At 43.7% G+C, this 22,704-nt stretch overlaps 1 protein-coding gene across 1 annotated transcript; it reads left to right on the forward strand.

Moving 5' to 3' along the window:
- The first annotated feature begins 9,244 nt into the window (after window positions 1-9,244).
- On the forward strand, window positions 9,245-18,670 carry LOC8042093 (monocarboxylate transporter 9-like). Its single transcript, XM_029987853.4, has 4 exons — window positions 9,245-9,594; window positions 10,455-10,598; window positions 13,741-14,733; window positions 18,487-18,670. Exons 1-4 carry the CDS (start codon window positions 9,282-9,284, stop codon window positions 18,630-18,632), a joined length of 1,596 nt encoding a protein of 531 aa, XP_029843713.4. The 5' UTR covers window positions 9,245-9,281; the 3' UTR covers window positions 18,633-18,670.
- The last annotated feature ends 4,034 nt before the right edge of the window (window positions 18,671-22,704 follow it).

A 22,704-nucleotide genomic window follows, 5' to 3' on the forward strand; every position in this document is an offset into this window, starting at 1 on the left:
CGTTGCGCATAAATAACAGAGCGAATAACTAGATCGAGAATACGATTCTCCATACCAATGCAGTCTTCACAAATGGTATCCTTGCGCAAAGACGTTATCTCTGTCCTGGAAACCGCTGCAATCATGTTGTCGATCGCGGTGATTGGCAATCCACTTGCTCCTCGGAAAAGCGAACACTCAGGTTTTCTTCATAAACAGTGCGGCTATTACTCGAATAAATACGGTATATGAACAGTGACTACAAAAGGCAAAAAAAGTCTTGTGGAACACCGCATGCAATATTTAAAAAAAAAAACAAAACAAAAAACGAGGAATGTTGACCGTCATTATTTACACACTGCTGGCGATCATTTAAGTAAGTAAATAAATAAACAATGTTCAGACGTCTACCGTCCAGCTGCACATCAAGTGAGCCCCCAAATCATGGAACGTGATGTAAATGAGAGTACACCACTTTCTAAGAAATGCCTCCGCGTCTGCTTACCCCCAAAACACTTGAAGAGCCAATCTGTGCGATCTACTGAATTAACTCAGTGAATGATGAGGTGGAACATCTGTTTAAGCCTCAAATATCACTCTGAGCTGTGGCATTATGCAATGCGAGCATGAAGCTTTGCCTTGCGTAATGCCGTAGCGTAGACTTCATTTTTAGTTCTAAACGGATGTTCCGCCTCATTAGCTGAGTTGATTTCGTAGATCGCAGAGATTGGCTCCTTAAGTGTCTTGCGGATAAGCAATCGCGCAGGCATTTCTTAGAATGTAGGACAAGTCACTGACAGATTAGGAAACTCGATTAATTCGTGGCTTATAAATAGGGTTCCGCCTTTCCAGGTAAATCTGATAAGATCAGAAGGAAACTCGCCGGTAACATTTTCTTCAATTCGGAATTATCCGAAAAACTCCAAAATTTAGAATCACGATGGCCGAAAAAAGAAAAGCAGTTTTCTACAAATAAGTTTGTTCAGAGCAAAGGTTCAGCAGTTATGAGGAGATGCCTCTTCAGATTCCTTCAAAAGCTCGCAGTGACCAAAGAAGGTTCACCGTTTATCCCGTCAGGATTCGTTCCAGACAACTGGGCCTTGTAGTTCTGAATAACGACGCAAACCACTGTTTTTGTTCCCAGATTGAACTTCTTGGAGGAAGGTAGGGTTTCGATTTGATAACCATAAAAATATGTAAACTCTTAGATTTCATAGGGGACAGCTTAGGCTTCTCTCTCACCACTCCACCCCGCGCAGCCGCAGGGAGAAACACTAGAATATGAAAAAAAAAAAAGCTTTCCTAAAACTACGTCAAGGAGTACAGTGATTTTAGTGTGTGTTTTATAAGTTCTGTCGTGGGACAGTTAGTATTAGTAATGGCAAATGCGCCAATGTCACCTGGTACATGTGCGTTCTTATAAATCTAGGGCAGGGATATACCCGCCGGTTAATATATACATTTACTTTCAAGAAAACAGCAAAACTAAACTCCCTACTTCCGAGAAACGGGAATCTAACAAAAATAAACTTCGGTAAACTCCGAATATTTGGCAAAAAATAAACTCCAAAAAACACCCTCGGAATTTCACGAGCAATACACTCTGAAAACACGGAATCCTACTTTAAACACGTGGCGTGAACTTTACAAGTTATAATGTTCACGCTTCCCGTTTCGGGCTTCGTTCTTTATTGAACGAAGATGCCCGGAAGGTGTCAGTGGCTATGGTATGTTTCTTCTTCTTCTTTTCTTTATTAAATGACAAAAAAAAACAAAAAAAAAAACAGGAATTGGAGATGTTGGCTGCCGTGGAGGCATGGCCGGCTACTCCACATTCAGTTACTTGGTAAGAAAAAAAAATGAGAACATCCCACATGACCCCATATACATTCTCCCCCTCCCCTCTCTTCCCCCCCCCCCCCCCCCCCCACACACACACATACAAGTGTTTTTCCGCGGACAAAAACAGTCAATTATTTGGTTAAATTGAGTCCACTTGAAATGTCACGATCAGTCAAACAAGTTCGGTCTTTTACATGTCACATTCCTCATCACACCACAATTTTCAACGAGCATGGAAAGTTATTCAATATCTATCACTTGAACAGATATACATATGTATTGCATTATATAATGCATCCAACATTAGTAACTATTTACAATATCAGTCTCTTCCAGGAATTGTCTGATTGCCGAAAATGCTTGTTTCTCTGATCTATGGTTAGGCCACGGTCCTAGTACTTTGTTGAGAGAAAATGGTCGGTTGTCAATGATGTCCAGTCGTACTTTCAGTCGTGATCGATTCTGGTCGAACCGAGGACAATCCATGAAAATATGTTCTATTGTTTCTGTCGTGTGCCCACATTCACAGCTAGGGTCATTTATTCGATTAATTTTATACAAAAATTCATTCGTGTATGCTACTCCCAAACGAAAGCGGTGTATTAACGTTTCGATCTTTCTTGGAAAGCAATTTTGAACTGGAAAAAGAATATTTGGGTCTACTTGATATAATATAGAGTTTCTACCTCGATCATTAAACCATATATCCCATGATATCTCTTTGGAGTGATTCTCTATCATAGATTTTATGTCGGTACTTGCATAAGGTATCATTTGGACCCTGTCACAAGTGTGTGCGTTTGTAGCAAGCTTGTCCGCCTCCATATTTCCTTGGATGCCACTATGGCCTGGAATCCATTGTAACTTTATTGTTTGTCCAGAATTTAGGCAGTCATTGATGGCTTCTATAATTCTATAAACGAGTGATGAGTTTGGGCTTTGAGGGTTCATTGCATTGATAGATTTAAGTGCTGCCTGTGAATCTGTACATATGAGCCATTTGTTTGAACCGCTTGTCTCTCTTATATGCTCTACTGAAGAGAGGATAGCGTGTAGCTCTGCCGTTGTTGATGATGCTCTGTGGGAGAGTCGGTATGAGTTTTGGACTTGAAGTGTTGGTATGATATATGCCGCTGTTGATCCGTTTTCCTTTGTGGATCCATCGGTGTATACATGTATATGATCAGGATATGCTTCCTCTATATATATGTAAGGGCGCTTTGAGCAATGACCAATGCGGTCGTTGTTGCTTTTGATTTGAAGTCTGGTAGATCTATTTTGATATCTGGAGTCTGGTATATCCAGGGTGGTTTGTTAGGTTGTTGCACCCACACCGTGTAGTCGGGTAGATGAAAAGTTGATGTTGCAAGCGCATAGCTAGTGCAGGATTCGCTTCGAGTCAATAATGCGTCGGCAAGTGGGTGGTTACAGTGCTGCGTCAATACTCGTAGGAAATTACGCAGCAGTTCCCGTTCACGTAATGACGATACTGGTAATTGCTTGGCCTCTGCTAATACAAGGGTTCCCGACGTCGGACGCGGTACGCCGAGACAAACTCGCAAACTTCGAGCCAGCATGAAATGTAGTCTATTCTCTTGTGTAGCTGATAAACCAGATAGTGCTGGGATTGAGTAAGCAATTGTTTGTCTTACCAGAGCTGAGTGTAAAATTAACTGGGACTCTGTTGAGCCTCCCCAGTTTTGCCCAGCAAAATGTCGAATGATGTTTATTGTTCTTTTTATTTTGTCGACCAACATGTCCACATGTTTGACCCATCTAAGACATTGATCCATGATTACACCAAGGAATCGGTGGCATTTTACACGCTTAAGTGTCTGCCCCTTCATTGAGACTTGAAGTCCTTTGAGGTGTTTCTTGGTGAAAGGGAGCACCACTGATTTGATAGGGGCTATGTCCATTCCTCGTTCATTTAAGTATTGCTAAATGATGTTGAGTCCAGTTTGAAGTTGTCTTCGCAATGTTTCGACACAACTATCTGAAATCCATATACAAATATCATCTGCATATATTGTGACGTTAATTGGTGATGGAAGACGACTTGGTAGTTCAGCCATGACTGTATTAAACAATGTTGGACTGAGAACACTTCCCTGCGGAACACCGTGTTTGAGAACGTGTCGTCTGGTCTCTCCATTTGTTGTCTGCATAAATATAGTCCTATTTGTAATGAAGTTTTGAATCCATCGTAAAATACGGCCTCTAACTCCGAGCTTCAGAAGACTGTGTATAACGTGTACATGACTAACAGTGTCGTATGCTCGCTTAATATTTAAAAATACGGCAACTGTAATTTTTCCAAGCTTACGTTCGTGTTCCACCGAAGTGACTAAGTCTAGAATGCAGTCCATGGTGCAGCGTTTTGAACGAAACCCGGCTAATGAATCGGGAAGGCTTTTGGTAGTTTCAAGCCACCATTGTAAGCGTTGATTAATTATTTTTTCAAACAGTTTACCAACGCAGCTAGTGAGGCTGACTGGCCGGAACGAAGTTAGTTCCATTGGGGTCTTTCCTGGTTTCAGAAGAGCCGTGACTTTGGCTGTGTTCCACTGTTCAGGCACAGCTTCGTCAATCCAGATAGAGTTAAACATTTTGAGAAGGTTGTTAGTTGCAGTCGGACCGAGATTCGCCAGTATTTCCCATGTTATCAAGTCGGGACCGGGTGACTTCCGTTTGCGAGTTGATTGTAGGGCGCATTGCATTTCTCGAAGCAGTAAAGGGCGATCCATTTGTGTATCGGAGCCATGTAAATCGCCGTCAATGGCGTTTTGGGCTATTACACACGATGCGCGGTACCTTAAAGTCTGAGCTGCATTGCTAGAGTTTACCAGTAATTCACAAAATCGCTCTGCGATTACCAATTCTGATACTCCTCTTGATAACGCCATTGCGCGAAGAGGATACCTCTGTATTACTGGTGAACGGAGTGTTTTGACTATGTTCCATTGTCTTGTGAGATCTCTCACAGCTGCCATCTTGGCACAGAGTTGTCGCCATCGATGCCTGGATAGCTGTTTCAGCTTGCGGCGGATAAGGTCGTGGATGTGCTAAGCTTTTCTGTATTCCTCTATCATCCCCGACCTTCGATATTTTCTTTCTGCTCTACGACGTATTGACCTAAGTTTTTCATATGATGCATCTATTCCCGCATACCCTTCGGGGGCAGATATTGATCGAGTTACACGATCAAAATTTGCCTTCACAATCGAGGTAAACTCTTCTAACGTATCCATATTTTTGCAGTGCATTGTATTCAGTCGCCGGAAGCTACGCCAATTTGTCATATTGATCTTCCTTTGTTTCCGGTTTAAAGACTTTGCTTTTGAATACTGTATAAGAATGGGTAGGTGGTCACTCCCATGCGTTTCAATGTCTATGTGCCAAACCATATCAGAAAAAGTATCTTGTGAGCAAATTGTTAGGTCCAGAACGCTTGAATAACTGCATCCTCGGATGAAGGTTTGTGAGCCATCGTTTAACACACATAAATTTTTTTCTCAATTATGTCTTCTATTATTTTACCGCGCTTGTCACATTGCACACCTCCCCACAGTGTATTATGTGCGTTAAAATCGCCACACATAACGAACGGACTGTTAACAGCATCTAAGATGGACGTGACATCTTTTTCGGTAATAGCTATGGCTGGTTCAATATAAATGCTAATTACGCTCAATACATTCTCGCCAAACCTGACTTTGCATGCAACATATTCTGGTCCATCAGATGAAGATGTACATAAAAAAGTCGAATCGTATTGTTTGTTCACACAAATCAGGGCTCGACTTGGACCACGTGGACGTTTTGAAAAGTATGAGACATATCCAGCGAGTCTGAATTGGTCATCCGTGTGTCCTTCAGATATTGTAATAACAGGAAAATTAAATTCGGCGACGAGCTTACGGAAGTCACCCATTTTTGTGCGAAGAGAATTGGCGTTCCACTGAAATATTGTTGTTCGGCGATATTCTTCATTCATCTATATCGACCTATTCGAAGCCAGTAAGAGAGGCTCCATAGCTAGAAGTGTTTTTACCTCGGAGATGTTCAGTGCATCGGGAAGTGATTTGATGATTGCCTTCACTGCCAGAAAGACCAGTTGGAGAAGCAATTGCTGATCGATCCCTTGATATGGTGGGGTGGCCGATGTGCCTGCACCGCTGATGTCTGTGTCACAAGTGGTCGACGTTTTTGCATGGGAAGTTGAGGGTCTTGAATCTCTGCCGGCGACAGATGCAGTAGGCACCAATGACCCCGACGGTTGAGATGTTCTCTGTGAAAGTGGTGCATAGGTCTTTGGATCACATTGAGCTGAATCACTTGTGGTATTTGCCTGTTTCTTCGACGGTCGTTGCAAAGCCCGTGAGTACGTCCGGTCTTTCTTAGGCGTTGACGTTTCTTTTTGACTTGGTGTTTCAGGCTGGTGTACAGTCTCTGGATTCGAAGGTGGCGATCTACGATTGGGGGCGCGACCGTTCAGTATATCCTGTTTCCTCAGCGCGGTGGCAGCTTTCTTGCTGGAGCATCCGGCATATGTTGCTGCATGACAGCATCCGCAGTTTGCGCAGTTAGGTTCAGAGCGATAGTTGCAGTCCTTGTGGTGGTGTGGACCGGCACAGATCTTGCAACGTCTTGCACTCCGGCAGTTTTGTGCGATGTGTCCAAACCGTTGGCATTGGTAGCATTGAATTGGGGCGCCAAAGTATTCCTCCACAGGGTGGCTCGTGAAACCTAAGTACAGACGATTTGGCATCGGACGGTCTTGTATAAAACGAAGAATCACGCTGTCCTTAGGGTGAGGCGTTGAGTTACCGTCCACTTGTCTTCTGTATGCGACCTGCCTTTGGACGTACGTAACACCTGCATCATGTAAATACTCCAGAAGATCGTTGTCTGTGTACTGTAGTGGAACTCCTTTAATTTTCCCCATGTTCTCTGAGTATGACTTTGGCGTGGATGGTTTTACTTCGAATCCCATGAGAGAAGTTGTCGCTAGCAATTTATTAGCTGCAGGTAGTGAAGCGACACTCACTGCGAGACTACCATCCTTAGTGATTTTGTGGGACAGAATTTTTTCTTGTGCGATTCCAAGCACCTCATTAGCCAGTGAGTTCGGATTTACTTTCCAGAACGAGAACTCCTTGGAGGTCGTATAAAATATAATTGGTATTCCTGTCGACCTGTTTTTCTTGTAAGTTACCTGGATGAATCCGGTGTCGTCATCTTCAATAATGTCTTCATTCAGCTCGTACGTGGAAGTAGCACCTTCAGATGAAGGGTCGCTCGTTGATGTCTTCATGTGTTTGTCTGATATATTTACCCGGCGTTGAGCCTCGGCGTTGTTTGCAGTGACTGTTGTTTGTCTGCTTTCAATTAAGGTTCCAGGTCCTTGTAAAGAGGTAGATTCGCCTTGTTCTTCCGGGAGGAGTTGAAAACGGTTGGCAGTTGGTACCTCGTTGGTCGGTGGGCCGACATCTTGCGCTGTCAGCCCGCCGCCCGCCGAGGTGCGCTTCTTGCAGCTCAGATTTGCGGGTGGAGGTACGGCGAGGTACACCAGAAGGTATCGTTTGCGACGATGCGATGCTGTGTTTTGTTAATGTTGTCTATTTCACGAAAATTGAGGAGTAACAAAACCACGAACGTACCGTTCAGCAGCTTCGTCGTCTTCCTTTCTCATGGTATGTTTCACATTTTGTTCATGTTCGTATCTTAATTCATACAATATGCACATTGGTCTGGACCGTATTCAACTCCACTTGGTTACAGAACTTTCCAATATGAGGTCTCATGAAACCAAACACCCAGGAATGTAAGAGATTCAACGTTTCCTAGCTTGTACGAGTGAAACAATGTCAATGTTAGAATGAAGTATCTGATTTCTTTTTGTACGAATAGCATATTTCCATTTAAATATACAATTCCCATCATTTATAACGAGTCACGTATATAATTTAAGTATTAAATCGCTTTGTGTTATCTGAAGATGTCGGGATTAGAACGGGAAAATAACATAGGAGTAATGCGTGTAATACGATACCTCTGCATATTGGCAGCTATTGACAGAATCATTAATTAGGGAGTAGCGCAGTATAGGCCCCAAAACGGATTCTCGCAACCCAAAATATGACGTATAATAATTGTCACAGCTTCCGTTTCACGCAGGTGTAAATAATGACCCGAGACTGAGAAGTTAAAAAACTGCCGTCGAACTTCAGCAGTAGAAACTCTCTACTACATTTCCCCCAATGTCCAGACGAAGCCGGTGCTTCGAGCTGATGGGACCAATCAGACATTGCCAAAAGCGCACCATCATGGTGTTCGTCATGTTTCTGTACGTGTTCTATCTTCGCTGAACCAATCATAAACAAAAAAAAGACATAATGACTCGCGCTTTTGAAGCTGCTTGATTGTTCCCATTACCTCGTAACGTCGGTTGCGCCTGGACTTAATTTGAGACGAAGCATAATATGAATGCTCAACAGACGCCATGTGAGTGGATTGTGACCTCAATGAAACTAGCAAGCGAAATAACTTAGATACACAAGAGCTGTAGAAGTCGCGAGTAACGCGACTTCTACAGCGATAACAATTTAACAAATTTCCGGAATAAAATTCCGCCATGATGAACCAAGACAAAACAAGAAGGTAGCTTTACGAAATTTAAACGTCTTAACTTTGTATTTAAACACGGTCTAAATGCACTAAAAAATAACGCAGCATAAAACCAGTCATACTGGGAAACCTTGAGACCAGGAACAGAAGGAATGAGGACAACACCGTCTTATAACCAGCACAAAAATGATTTAATTAGGGACAGTATTCTTCCTTGTTCTCTAAAACACATCCCTACATCATCTGCAGTTCTACATCGTGAAAGTCTTAAGCATTCAACCGGAGATATAAAGGCAGTCTGAAAAGTTCGGCGCACACCAACAATTATAAATGGTGAAATCATGGCACCCAGAAGTGATCGGTCTGGGAGCTTCATTACAAAAAGAAGGCAAGCACCACACTACCACAGGACACAGAGGGACTGCAGGCGATGTGGAGATAAAGCCAGCAAAGTGAACAAAAAATTATACTAAGCCGGATGGAATTGAAACTTCATACCGTAGCCGCGGAAAGGAAAAAAATTCGCCCTATCTCTGGTGACACACACAGACACGCACAATCCACACAGACACACACACACACTATACATATATATATATAGCTTCCGTTACCGGACAGTTAAGATGTACCACGTCTAAAGATTAGTTTTTATTTTATTTTGCGCTAACTGTATCAGACCGATAGAATGTGGCTAACACCAACGGCTTTCATATTTTTTTCGCCTTTTGTTCGAGATTCTTGTTAATCGGACGATGCTACGACTAAAATGAACCACCCGGTGATACCGAGATGGTCAGGATATGCCGCGCTCATACGTTCTTAGTTATTGAATGGCAATTATAACTGAATTCGCCATGTTCCGTTACCATTCCTTAGTAGACACCACGGATGAAACAGGAGGTTGGCCGAAGACAGCGGCAGTCCGAGTGGACGTCACGATGACGTGGCGGTCCAAACGCCGAGGGCCTGACGGGCCTCGTTCCTGGTTCGTGGCCTGCGCTGCCGGATGGAACATCCTCTGGCTGAGCCTGTTGAGGCGCTCGGGCGGCGTGGTGTTTGTGGCCCTTGTGAAAAGCTACGGGGCTACCAGGGAGGAGGCTACGTGGACCATCAGCATCAGCTTCAGCATAGCCTGCATGCTTGGTAAGTATTCCATCGCTTCCGATGTCTGTTGAACTGCACCTGAAGAAAGCGACATGTTCTCAGCTGTCGATCATAAACCCTCGCTTTTATATTCTGCTTATACAGGTACAGAAGTCGTACAATCTTTCGCGGACTGCTTTATTAACGTGTCTGGTCACTGACAACTAGCGAATTTCGGGGAGTTGCTTATTATGTTTCAAATTTTTACTTCTTGGTTAGTCCTGTGCCTGAACCAGCAAATTACAATCTCATTTCTACCACCAAACCGAGCAAGAGCTTTTGTTTTAAGCGGTTCGAGTTAAACTGAACGTCGATCGGCAGCTTACTGATGTGCCTACCGCGGTTGTGCATCTCAAGCAAAACTTGGCACGATGAACGCTTTCCTTGTATGCTCTGTTGTGCGCTTGCTGATGATGCTTGACACAGATTTTAGAAAGACACACACCACACCTTAGAATAACGTTTTGCGTTTCTTTATTCATGAATGAGGGAAATAGATGTTTTTCAAGAATTAATTAGCTCTGCCTCTGACTTTCTTTTCTTTTTTTACCGAAAACGACAGATCAATTGGGCAAATGACACAGGAGAAAACGAACGGCACAAAGCGTATTGGGCATCGAACACCGAAATGGTTGAAGCATGGAAGTTTGGCACGGAAGTTTTTACATCTACTTATTTGATGCGGCTGCTTTCAACAGCATGAAACTCAAAATTAAACGGGTCATTCGAAAATATACCTCGTGTGTAGTGTGAAAACCTTAACCTACTTGGCGTGCGGTCACCAGTCGCAATGTTGTGCTCTTTAGGCGCAAATTAAGCACCGCTTATGACACTGACTATTGCTTGTGACTCCCACCTAGGCCCTGTTGTCGGGCTTCTGACCAAGTATCTGGCACTCAGGACGTTGTCGCTCGTGGGCTCTTCCACCTTGGCCCTCAGTACCATACTCTGCTTCTTTGCGGAAGACATGACCGCCGTGTTTGCCCTCCTCGGTGTTTTGAATGGTGAGTGTTGTCTAGCGTTCCTTAACAACATAATAGGTCCGGCATTTTAACACTAGAAGTGCACTGACGTGTTTCATAGCTGGGGGCAAACCGATCGAGTAATCATTTGGAAGCAGACGGGTTAGTAAAAATTTAGCACCTTGAGCTAGGGCAGACAAAGAATTAAGTTAGTTTACCCTTTGTCACCAGTCCGTGTAGCAGAATTCATAGGTCAACTGATCAAGGAAAAATATGCACAAATGCGCTTTGAAAACCTGAAGTAAACGCATTCAACGACTACCCTCCGGGGATTTCGTGAGCTATCCCAACAAACTATATTTTGGAATCTTCGGCCTATACTCTTTCCGGTATGCTATTTTGTAATGAAAAATTCAAAATAGTTTTTTTTTGTATGTGTGAAATTGGCAAGTGAAAATTATGCCTAAACCAACATTCATATATACCCGCGCTTTTCAGTGTCATGACGTCAGGAAAAGGCAGGCTTGCAGGTTAAAAATAACAATTTAAAAGTAGACTATGCCGAGCATTTGTTTCGTTCTGCTGCGCGGGTGATTAAGCGGGTTTCCAAAGCATCCATTTGACATCATGAAACTGCTTGTAATCAGTTGGGAGCAAAGTCTACAGTCCAAAGAGTGAACCCCTGCGTTCCGCTGAAATCATTTTTTCATTGTTGCCGGTAGAAACCTTCACTTAAAAAAAATATTTAAAAAAAGAAACACGGCGAGGACCCAAGATTGTCCATTCAATAACTTCGCGAAAAAAATATTTAGCCCAATATTTTGGTGACTATTAAGCGATGTTTTTTGGTGTGTTTAGAAAATTTTCAAGAAAATCGTGGACTATGGCGAAAACGCCAAAGTAGCCCTATTAAGTGCAGTAGGCACCCAAAGGTTTTTAGAAAAATAAAACTACATAATTTTGTTTTTGTCGTCTTGCTCTATTACAATGCAATAACTGCAATCATCAAATGCCGATTCTCTGCATATAACAATCCACATCATCTGCAGTTTATATTATATACTCACTTTTTAAGTGATGTGCCTCGGTACAGTAACTTGTAATCAAAATATTGAATGCCGAATATCACGGGATAAGGGCCATTCGTCGAAAGACAATTCGTAATAGGGCAACTCATAGTAGGGCTGTTCGTTACATAGGACAATTCGACACAGGGCGATTCGGTTCGTCGAAAAACCGGGAAAATTGCTTGAAGATCTTGTTACCCGCGTACTGGTTTTTACAGCGAAGCTGTATATGACTCACAGGTCGGATATCTAAAATGTTAAGTGTTGTCGTACTGACAAAAAGAAAAAAAAAAGAAAAAAAGAACACCTTCGGCGATTGAAGCGAAAAGTGCACATCACGCATACAACATACAGCACAGTATTAGTTTTACTAAAAAACACGCACAATACAAGCATCAGAGCTAGATAATTTGTGATAATGCTCTCCTGATGACACTGCGAAGCACGTAGCGCTCACCGCATACGTTTCGCGGTAAATATTACTGTTGCGCACGCTGCCGCGCGACGGCAGCTTGCGACGTGGGGGTGACTTCACTAGCCTTTCACATTATGACCTTTTTGCAGTTTACAAACATGAACTGCCGCTTGCGTCCCAAGCGACTTCCGGTCGCTCTGTCTTTGCAAGCCTCTCGAGCTTGCTTACGTCACCAGTGCTAAAAAGCATAAATGCTACACGGAAAACAACGTTGGATATTTAACGAGTGCCTTCGGCTGTACAGTTTAATGTCTTGGATCAGGGGTCGGCAACCTTTTGCAGCTGCGAGCCGAGTCGTCACGAAGCCGACACGGAGGGGGCCGGACGGCAAGTCGCGAAGACGGGGAGAGGGGGGATGGCAGAGAAAAGAAAGGCAAAAAAGGAAGTGAAAACGTTTTCTGCCCAAGCAGGGGGATGCCGGACAATGCCAATTGGACGAGCCCCTTCTTCCTGTCTAACTTCATTTGTGGTCCTAACTTCTGTGTGGCGCTTGCACTGCAGGGAGGGTCCCTTTCTGGGGTCGCGCCGGGGGCCACATAAAATTGCCTTGCGGGCCGCATGCAGTTCGCGGGCTGTGTGTGTCCGAACCCTGTCTTGGAGGATTTAAGTTGGTTTACAAGAATATTCGAAAATTTTTAATAGATATCGCGCTTCTTCGTTTTCTTGGCGTTCACCTGAACAATTGATAACGCTTCATCAACGTTTCAAGCAGTAGCAGTGCAGCAACAGTGTTGAGGTGGGCATTGTTCAATATTTTTATGAACCGGAAGTTCCCTGGGACGTCAAAGACTAGGAGTGTCGCCTTGTGGCGTTTGCCATGAAAAGGGTCTATGTAAACACTTTTGGTACAGTGCATTTACTTTTCTTTCGTCAATCATATGGTATAGTGCAGTGTGCAATCGTTGCAGTTGATACAGCAGCTTCACTAGCCAATCACCTTCACAGCGTATAGATTGGCGCCCCGACATTTTTTTTTAGCGTTCGGTCGCTTTTGGGATTTAGCTTCTGTGAAGTGTTTTCTTTAGAAAGCTTTTTTTTTAAATGTTGGTAAACATTTTAGTTCACTTTGGAAGCGTAGAATATAAATCTTTTAGGGGCGCGACATAGATACTGCACATGCTTGACCCAAACTGCACATAAGAGGCACGGAGAGAATGTAGCTCATCCACCTGCGTGGCGCAGACCGCGCATGCGCAACAAAGATAACGCTTGGGCGGCACGGAAAGCGACCGAAACGTTTCACGCAAAGCCCCACAATTGCATAGCAATCTGAAATTAATTTGTTTTCCATTAGTGACAAAAGAGAGGTGCCAAGATTCTGATGGACATGACGTAATTAGTCATCATCCATTAGAAAATAGTAAAAAAGCCGCCTTCTTGTGTCAAGAAATAAAATGAAGGGAGCGGGGTTCCTGGTAATTGTACTCTCTTGGAATAACTATGCTCGGTGAAGGTCAGAAATGGTACGATAATAAGGAACATCTGTTAATAGTTTGACGAATTGTTATAGAGACGAACTGCCCTATGGCGAATCGCCCAATGTGACGAAAAGCCCCGCTACCAGTTGACACGTGACGAATTATCGTTCGGCGAACGGTCCTACAGCCGAAAGTCACATCATTTCTTTTTATGGTCAAACCAGGCATTGGCATGGGAATCGTGATGGTGACTAACGACGTGGTGATTGGACAGTACTTCCTCCGCTACCGGGGTTCCGGCTTCGGCATCTACTACACGGGTGGAACTCTGGCAGCCTTCGTCTTTCCTCCGCTGATGGACATCCTCATTCAAGCGTACGGACTGCGCGGGACCTTCCTCATCACCGGTGGTCTAGCCTTGAACGGCCTGGTTAGCTCGCTGTTCTACAGGACTCCGCCATGGGTGTCCGTGAGGGCTTCCAAGGTGCTTCCAGTCACCGACAAATTTCCGACAAACGTCGTCGGAGCTTCTGGTGAACCTTCTGCGAATGGTGGACAACTGACAGAATACGACGTAGAGGGAGCTCTCCTCAAGGACGGAGAGACAACCTCTCACGACGTTATTCAGCCGATGAACACGATTGAAGCTTCTTACAATTCGGCAGTGAATGGCGGCCGACACGTCAGAAACTCCCTCGACAACAGCAGCGGGACTGCAGAAATCAACTCTCACAGCACGAAGCGGAAATGGACATCGCACCTCTCGTTCCTCAAGGTGCCCGTCTTCTACATGGTGGCGGTGACGTGCATGTTCTCCGTATACGCCACACTAGTCTTCGTGATACTCGTGGACTTAGCAGAAGAGAAGGGCTTCAGCAGACAGGACGGTGCTGTGTTCCTCTCGGTGTCCGCCATTGGTGACGCCGGTGCGCGACTATTGTCGGGCGTACTCTCCGACAAGGGTTTCATGGACCGACGCGCCATGATGGGGCTCAGCTCCGTTCTCCTGGGTAGTCTGGTGGTGTCACTGCCCTGGGTGCACTCGTACCCGGCAGCCCTGGCCTTATGCGCGCTCTTGGGGTGGGCGTGCGGCACCCTTGTAGTACTCTTCGGTCCTCTGCTGGCCGACCATCTTGGTGTGGAGAACCTTGGCGTCACCATGGGCATATGCCGGTTCGTGATGGGTGCCGCCTACTTTGGTTGCCCCAAGATCACAGGTAAGTATGGCCTACAGTCAGAGACAGCATAAGAAACGCTTTACACTTCTTGCTCGTTGATTCGCCCGGCGTTCTTATCAGGTTAATGCCACAATCCCATTGGCTGCGCAGCGATAATAAGATGCTCGGCATTCACCATGCACTCCGTTTCTTAAGTTATCAGTGATTACAACGTGTATGAAGGCTGTTTTGCATGAACCTTGTCACGACCAATACCTGTTCTAAAGGAGTCACAGTCAACTTTCTCTGACTATAACCTTATGCATCTATCAAATGTTTATTGATGGAGAGGAAACTTCAATTACTTGCGAAGGACATTTACCGCATCAAGTAGTGGATTCACTGCCTATAAGCGCGCGCATCAACTTTCCAACGGAGCGCATATGGAGTTGATCGATGAGTTCTTAGTAAGCCTAGGTTGTGATAAAGATACTCCACGTAAGTTCGATCTGCGTAGATAGCGTTTCCGTCCGAAGAGGTTATCTCCGCCCCGTAATTGCCTATGGGTTGCTTCTGTCGATTGCGATGATTGGCTATCCGTATGCTTCGCACGAAAATGTTCGCACATGTTTGGTTATAAACAGCGTATCGATTATTCGAGTTAATAAGAAATTTCTTTGATTGTGTGACATCTGAGACTAATTAGAGTTATAGACAATCTCCATCCCCATGAAAAAAAGTGTTCTGGGGTTTAAGCTTTTTTTTTAAACGCTCAATACTTACAACGACTACTAGTACTACTACTACGATAGAATGACTGCCATGCTGCCATGCCGAAACATGTCTCTAGCTTACGTGTCAAAACAAACAAACAAAAAAGCTGTCTTTCAGCGTGCCCGCGACGCTCTGCTTTCTTCTGTTCCCTTTTTATTTTTGGGCACAAGTTCGCCCCATTAAACGTTTAGTTTATGCACTTATTATCGCCTCATCACTTGTCATTCGTGACAATATATATACGAGAGGGTAAGGGGGGGGGGGCTGCAGAAGTTCACCATAGGGAGAGTAGGGGTGGGTGTAATGTGGGAATACCACCACTACGAAAATAATGACTGAAAGTCCATCATCCCCCCCCCCCCCCCCCCCTTCCAGTTTCGAAGTAACTATGTTTCAACGCTGGTTTATGTGAAATAACTTATAAGCCATACAATGATATATTAATATCATTAACGTCACCCAGGGGAAAGCTACGCAGGCACTATGTAACTCTGCCGATTCTCGGCTTTAGAATGGCCAGCTGGCAGCATGAAAGTAACAACACAACTTTGCAAAAGACACTCGTAGGCCGCCGCCATGTTTTTGATAATGATTCAACTAGCGCCACTCTCGCGATACCTAGTAGCTAGAAAGTGTTTGCCACCATCTTGGGCTGTTAAAACCTGATTAGCTGAGCTCTGTACCTGAGTCGTGCATTCCGAGTTTGCCACCTTTCTTGGAAGTTGTGACTTTTTTTGCTTTATCTATGCCTACGTATTCCTTTTGCCTTCACTTCCACGGCACAAACCAGCGGTAATAACCTGATGTTTCCAATCCAAGCCTTTCTGCTCGAAATTGCAGGGATACAAACGAATGGAAAAAGTCAAACGGCCCGCGACACATGACGCTGCGAACAATGAGAACAGTTTTCTGCCAAGATAATCAACAGAGAGTTCTTGACCTTCGCCATTGATAATTAATTGAATTCGGGTAGGAGTCACGGGTAGTAACGTTTGTTCTTTAGCTTTGGTGCTTTGCAATATGAAAGCTCTCTCCAAACGTGACCAGATTCGAGTTCCTATTGTATTCCGTCTGATCGCCGTGAAGTGAGTTACGTCCATACAGTTGACTGGTGACGCTGTGTTGTTTGAGATGTTTATCAAATAAACCCCCGTTTAGATAACGCGGCATCGTGTGGTACATAGAATATATTATTTGAGCGTCAAGACACGGATATATGAGACCTGTCGTAAAAATCTGTAAATGCATGCGTAATCTGTGCGCAGCAAATACCCATGCCTTTGGACTTATCATCTGTTGTCAATTGTTTTTGACAATTAAGAACTTTGCCGACTGAGAAGGCTGAGCGGGTGACGGTGTCAGCAATTACGTAAAATGAAACAAACATTCCAGTCGCATCCTTTCTGTCGTGCGCGTATACTCGGCAAAAGTAACTTAGAGTTACTTGTTTTTATTGGCAAAGAGGGTATACAATGCTTTCTTAATTTCCTTAAGAAACTATATTCACCATTAAACGCAAAAAAGAAAAACTCGATTGTTTTGCAATCAGCAGTGTCTGGAATGGCACCTACGTAGGCTGCAATAAGAGCCCCCTCGGTTAGGGTTAGCAGGGACACCGTGGAGAGACGAGCATCCAACCCAGTGAACATGCGGAAAACGTTATCTTGGACTCGAGCCTATCTTGGAAAGATGCATAGTGACACGCTGAGAACCGCAGGGCGTGTCTTTCGAACGTCTGAAAAAAAAAAAAAATCCTGGTTACAACCAGTCATGGGTAAGTTACTTTTAAAAAGTAATTCGTTACAGTTACAGTTACTTTTTGTAAAAAGTAGCGAAGTTACCGTTTCAGTTACCGCAACAAAAAAGTAACTCGTTACAGTTACAGTTACTTTTAAAAAGTAACGACGTTACTTTTCAGTTACTTTTCTATAACACAAAAAATTTAGAAAAAATCAGAAAACGCCCCTCACAACGTTTTATTGCATAAAATTAAAAAGTACGCTTTTTACTTTATATTGTAACTTAGCAGCAGTTGCCTCTCGAAGTTAGTGTTTGAAAGTTTCCATGCCACAGTAGTGGCGCAAACCAAAATACGAAACATGCGCAGTGCGGAGTAGTGGCGCTAATCAAAATACGCGACATGCACAGTGTCCTTCCCGTGTATTGTTGTTTCACAGTTGATTCCCCCGATTAAAATACGTTTGCAGAGAAAAAAAAACACCACAACATCAGTAGTGCTTCAAGACACTAAGATGTAAGTGTTGAGTCACAAAGTACAAGCGCGTGCGTAAAGATAACTAGATATTTTTTCATTAAATGTATACGTGGCTATATTTGGGTCGTGACTCGCGAGAAAGAACGTATTCACAACTTTGTGCAAGACCAACTTGACACTCGAAATGTCGGAATAGACTATTTGGAAAGTGCAAGGAATGGCTAAATTGCACTCGTTCAGTGATATAGTATTCATAAAACACTGGAAAGTAACGACAAAAGTAACGTCGTTACTTTCATCGTTACCTCAGAAACAAGTAATAGAACTACAGTTACAAGTTACATTTTTAAAAAGTAACTCGTTACAGTTACAAGTTACCAAAAAAGTAACGAAGTTACAGTAACGCGTTACTAGTAACGCGTTACTACCCAAGACTGGTTACAACATTGCCTTTATCACGCGCTCCATGCCTACCGCCGTGCATCGGCTACGCGCGCGAACTCGAGGTGCACGAGACGGCGAAGCGTTGTCAAAGGTAGGAAGCTCGTGCTGGGCGCGGGACAACTGAACCTCCTTCCTGCCTTTCTCGTCTTTGCAGTGATTATATAGGAAAACAATCCTAACAATTTTTGTGATATGGCGCTGTTGCTATGTATTTGATATCTCTTCCGAATTTGGCATCGTCTAGCGCTCGTAGTCTCTTCGTTTTTTTACTATTTTACTCTTGTATTGTTCTTGACATATTCTATCTTTCTTATTAGAACGCCAGTTAGTAGTGTTCGCGACTAATTTATGCGACATCTTTCTGCATCTTCCTTGTGCAGGTCACTTCAAAGATCACGTTGGTTCCTACGATGGACTCCTGTACATGATTGGCTCCGGGTGCTTTCTGGTGGCTCTCATGTGGCTCGCTGAACTCTGCCACGTCTGCGTCAAGAAACGCAAGGACCGTGCTGCGGCCGCGCAATAAACGTGTAACAACATTTCTCCGAACGAAGATGCAGGTTCAGTGAGGATTTTCTAAATCGGGCATCGTTGCATCAGTTTTTTTTTTATACTCCGTTTCACACCAAAGCCGCAGTAACACCACACATTCATCGTAGAAATGGAAGTGTGCAGACACCGTCCGAGGTGTGTTTCTTTCTTACGTGACGGTCACACTTGTCGTAGAAAAACTGCCTGCCGAGATGTTTCAAGAGTAAACATGGAAGCACGAAGCCAACATGCGCGTCGAACGTATGCTTGAGGAGTGTCCGCAGGTAATAGGGAGTTTTAGGGAACCGTTTTTGCCCATCCGATAGGGTACGATGGGCCCTCCGGTACGAACTGCGCATATACAAGTCTTCTGTGGCAGCGCATGCGCAGTTCGTACCGGAGGACCCATCGTACCCTATCGGATGGGCAAAAACGGTTCCCTAAAACTCCCTAATCTTGTCATCGTGTCTGCAGACCGTGTCTCTTGTATGATCCGATTCCAACAATCGCTCGACTTAACTACCCTTCCCGCGGACTGGAGGTTCGGGAGAGTTTCACCTATTTTTAAGACCAGGAATAGAAACGACTCATCTACTTATAGACCCACATCATTAACTAGTGTGCCTTGCAAAATTAGGGAACATGTCGTCTACTCCCACATCGTAAACTATATGTCAGAAAATTAATGATTATGTAATAATCAGCGTGGTTTCAGGAGGGGGCGTTCATCCGAGACTTAACCTCTTTAATTCGTTTCGGACCTGCATATCAACTTTCACTCGTCTCACCCGACTGGCGCCATCTTCATTCATTTTTCAAAAGCACAAGACACGATTCCTCACCAACGACTTCTGTACAAACTTTCTGAACTAAATATTCACCTTTCTATTATTCACTGGATAGCTGAATTCCTTAATCACCGTAAAGAGGCTGTCTGCCTGGGGCAGAACCAATCACCGAACTCCCCCCCCCCCCCCCCCTTTTCCACGGTAATACCACGTGTTCAGCAGGCCTGCGTTTTGGGTCCGCTTTTATTTCATATGTATATTAATGACCTTCTCTTCCATATAACGTCATCCACCACGCTCCTCGCATATGATTGAATCATTTATCGTTAAGAAATGCGGAGCTCGCGCATTTCTCCGCGTGCTCTGATCTGCGGTGCTAGAAAACCCTCGGCCAACGATCCCCCACCGTCCTCGGCTTAGCTTAAAGTGAGCTAAACGAAATGAGCCACGCTTACAGTCTTTCCCCGATATTGTTGTGAGCGCCGCCATCTTGGTGGTTAGTATAAAGCAAACACAACTGCCAATCGTCATGATTCAAAAGTGCGACTTCCTCAGCATTAGTTTCAGTGTTAGGATACTCACACAATATTGCTTTGCTTTGTCGCGAGCTGTTTAAACACTTGTGGAGTACAGAAAAGTGTTTCCTGTGATTTCAGATAAAGCTTCAGATAACTGACAACCATCATTTTAAGCACCAAGGTGTGTATGAAGCGTAGCGTATTTAGCATACTTGTATGTCGTTTAACTACTCTACTCAAGTTACTGTAGTTTAACTACTTTTCTGAGTAGTTTATTAACTTTCAATTACATTTTTATTTCGGTAATTAGTAATTTACTTTAATTACTTTTTATGGGTAACTTCTACACGAGTTACAAATTACTCTCGAATTTTAGTGGTTGTTTTGCCTATCAACAAACATTCATGCACAAAAGAGGTAAGATGTTGGAAGAGCAGCTGATATTTGCAAAGAGGGGGAAGCATGCGGCGTAGGAAAAGGGGGGGGGGGGGAGAAAATGGTTTGGAGAGTCTGAAATCCCCCAAAATTTTCACGTCTCCCCCCCCTCCCCCCACTGCAACAACACCGCTGCGAGGCGCGGGGAGTGAAAAGACACGACGCAAGAGAGGCCGAGTAACTGCGGGATTAGCGCCGAATACTGGCGTTTCTCTGTGTCCCGAAGCTTAAGGAGACTTGACGCATTTGAAGAAAGGGCTTGTCCCCGCTTCTCCTCAACGTAGAAACTCTTTCCCACTACAGGACGTGCACACACTGCATCCTCACTGAAAGGAGGCAACAAAATGCAGTACCTGCTCTGAAACTCATCTGTTGCTCCCGTAGTTTCTGCTGTACTGGAAGAATCGCGTGCTAAAGGGGAAAGCAAAGATTACCTTTTTGCGTCGCCTTTCCTCCCAAAACTCAGAATTAGCAGATCTTCAAAGATTCGAAGATCGTTCGAGAAACCTGTAGTAATTCTCCCGACGTTTTTATATAAAAATAATAAACAAGCACTGTTGGGACGTTTCTCTATGTACATGGTACTTAAAGTACTACTGTTTAGAAAAATTGTACTTTACTTGAAGTGAATTATCTGAACATGTACTTGTATTTTCCGAAGAAAGTAAAATTCCCGACTTCAATGCACATTCCCCGAATTTGAAAACAAAAAATGGCGTATCGTCGTGTGAAAACGCGCTCTTTCAAGACGTCATCTGGTTATTTCTCTGAGTGAAGTAATGGCGGCTATAAGACCGACACAAATAATTGCCTTATGAATTGATTGTGTCAAATAGCTCGTCAGCGAGAGTAAAACAACTACTTTCTGGCGACTTGATCTTATACAATATATGCTGCCATTTTCGTAAAAAACTGATGCACCCCCGATTACCCCTGGAGCAATGCATACCAGTTAAAAAAACACTGTACAGCGAATGAAAGGGCATCATAAAAAATTGTGTTAAAAGTGCTTGTACTTTACCTTGAAATATGTTGTATTTATATACCTTACTTCAATTACATTGCACCGCGGTGTACTTACTACTTTACTTGAAGTACATAACCTCTCATTTACTTTGTACTTCCAAGTACTTTTTAGATGTACTTTACGCAACACTGTAAACAAGCAAACACTGTCTAAAAAATCAAGCTCAGACAGTGCTCAACCTCAAAGTAGAAACGACACATTCGCAGTACATCATTGACCAAACAAACAAGAAAGTACAAAACAATTAAGCATTCAAAAGCAGAACCAGCTATTAAAACATTTCTGTGAAAAAAAACAAAAACGATTAACATGTGGTTACCAGAATTTCGCTAACGGATCAAAACCTCTGTTCTTTCTTTTTACCATAAAAACCTATAGAAAGTAACTTTAAAAAGTAATTCGCTACTTTTTTACGGTAATTAGTAATTTTCTTCTCAATTACTTCTATTTGAGTAATTTCTACTCTACTGAAATTACTTTTGACTTCAATACTCAGTAACTTAACTTAATTACTTTTATGACGAACTTGTACATGTCTGTTATTTAGTGGCTCTAGTTTAGCCCGATCGCACAGGAACAGAAAGAGAACAAACTCCGTGAGCTCGCGCTCTTGGCACTGCTTCAGTGGCTTCATCAGACCGTAGCGTTGGCTGCGCTTCAAACTAAGGAAGCAAAGCAAATATTCAGATCTTAGGGTTTTATGAGCCAAACTAACAAAAATCACTTAACACGCCCCAAATCAAAAAAAAAAAAAAAAAATTGCGGATGGAGATCTTTTGATGTGCAACCGAAACCTCAGACTGGCCTCCGTCAGATTGCTTGCACCTCGGCCGATATTTAAACCCGGCAAATATGGATACATGGGCCAGCGCGTTGGATCAAAGACGCTGAAACGTTTTAATGATTTGTGTTTTGTTTTAATAATATTGCCACCTAAAAGCCACCGAAGTAATTTTTGAAACAAAATACAGTCGAACCATTCCGACAAGCATAGTTTAGTTGCGAAAATTATTTTTGCAGGTGATAAAGACATTCAAATGTTTTCGTATACGCGGCATAAATCAAAATGGCGAATTCCCTTTCATGGCGCCCATTTCTTTGGATCGCGTCAGGCATGCGTACCGACGCACAGTAGAACGCGCGCAAAAGCAGCTGTAGTGCACACAGAGCCTGGCGCTTGTTGCTCTGAGATCTCTGGCTTGCTCACTGCTGGCATCCAGGCATCTGACACCCTGACATCTGGCTCCTTTTTCCGTCTTTCACGTGGCGTTCCAAGCGGCACACGAGGGAAAATGCACA

The sequence above is a fragment of the Ixodes scapularis genome, unplaced genomic scaffold, assembly GCF_016920785.2.
Source record: "Ixodes scapularis isolate PalLabHiFi unplaced genomic scaffold, ASM1692078v2 PGA_scaffold1__304_contigs__length_218370807, whole genome shotgun sequence".
NCBI lineage: Eukaryota > Metazoa > Arthropoda > Arachnida > Ixodida > Ixodidae > Ixodes > Ixodes scapularis.

What these genes read in the sequence shown, in the direction of transcription:
- LOC8042093 (XM_029987853.4), top strand. Translation starts at nt 9,282, where the DNA reads ATGGCAATTATAACTGAATTCGCCATGTTCCGTTACCATTCCTTAGTA. An exon ending in CAGCATAGCCTGCATGCTTG is followed by an intron (nt 9,595 to 10,454) that starts GTAAGTATTCCA and finishes ACTCCCACCTAG; the next exon opens with GCCCTGTTGTCGGGCTTCTG. An exon ending in TGGTTGCCCCAAGATCACAG is followed by an intron (nt 14,734 to 18,486) that starts GTAAGTATGGCC and finishes TTCCTTGTGCAG; the next exon opens with GTCACTTCAAAGATCACGTT.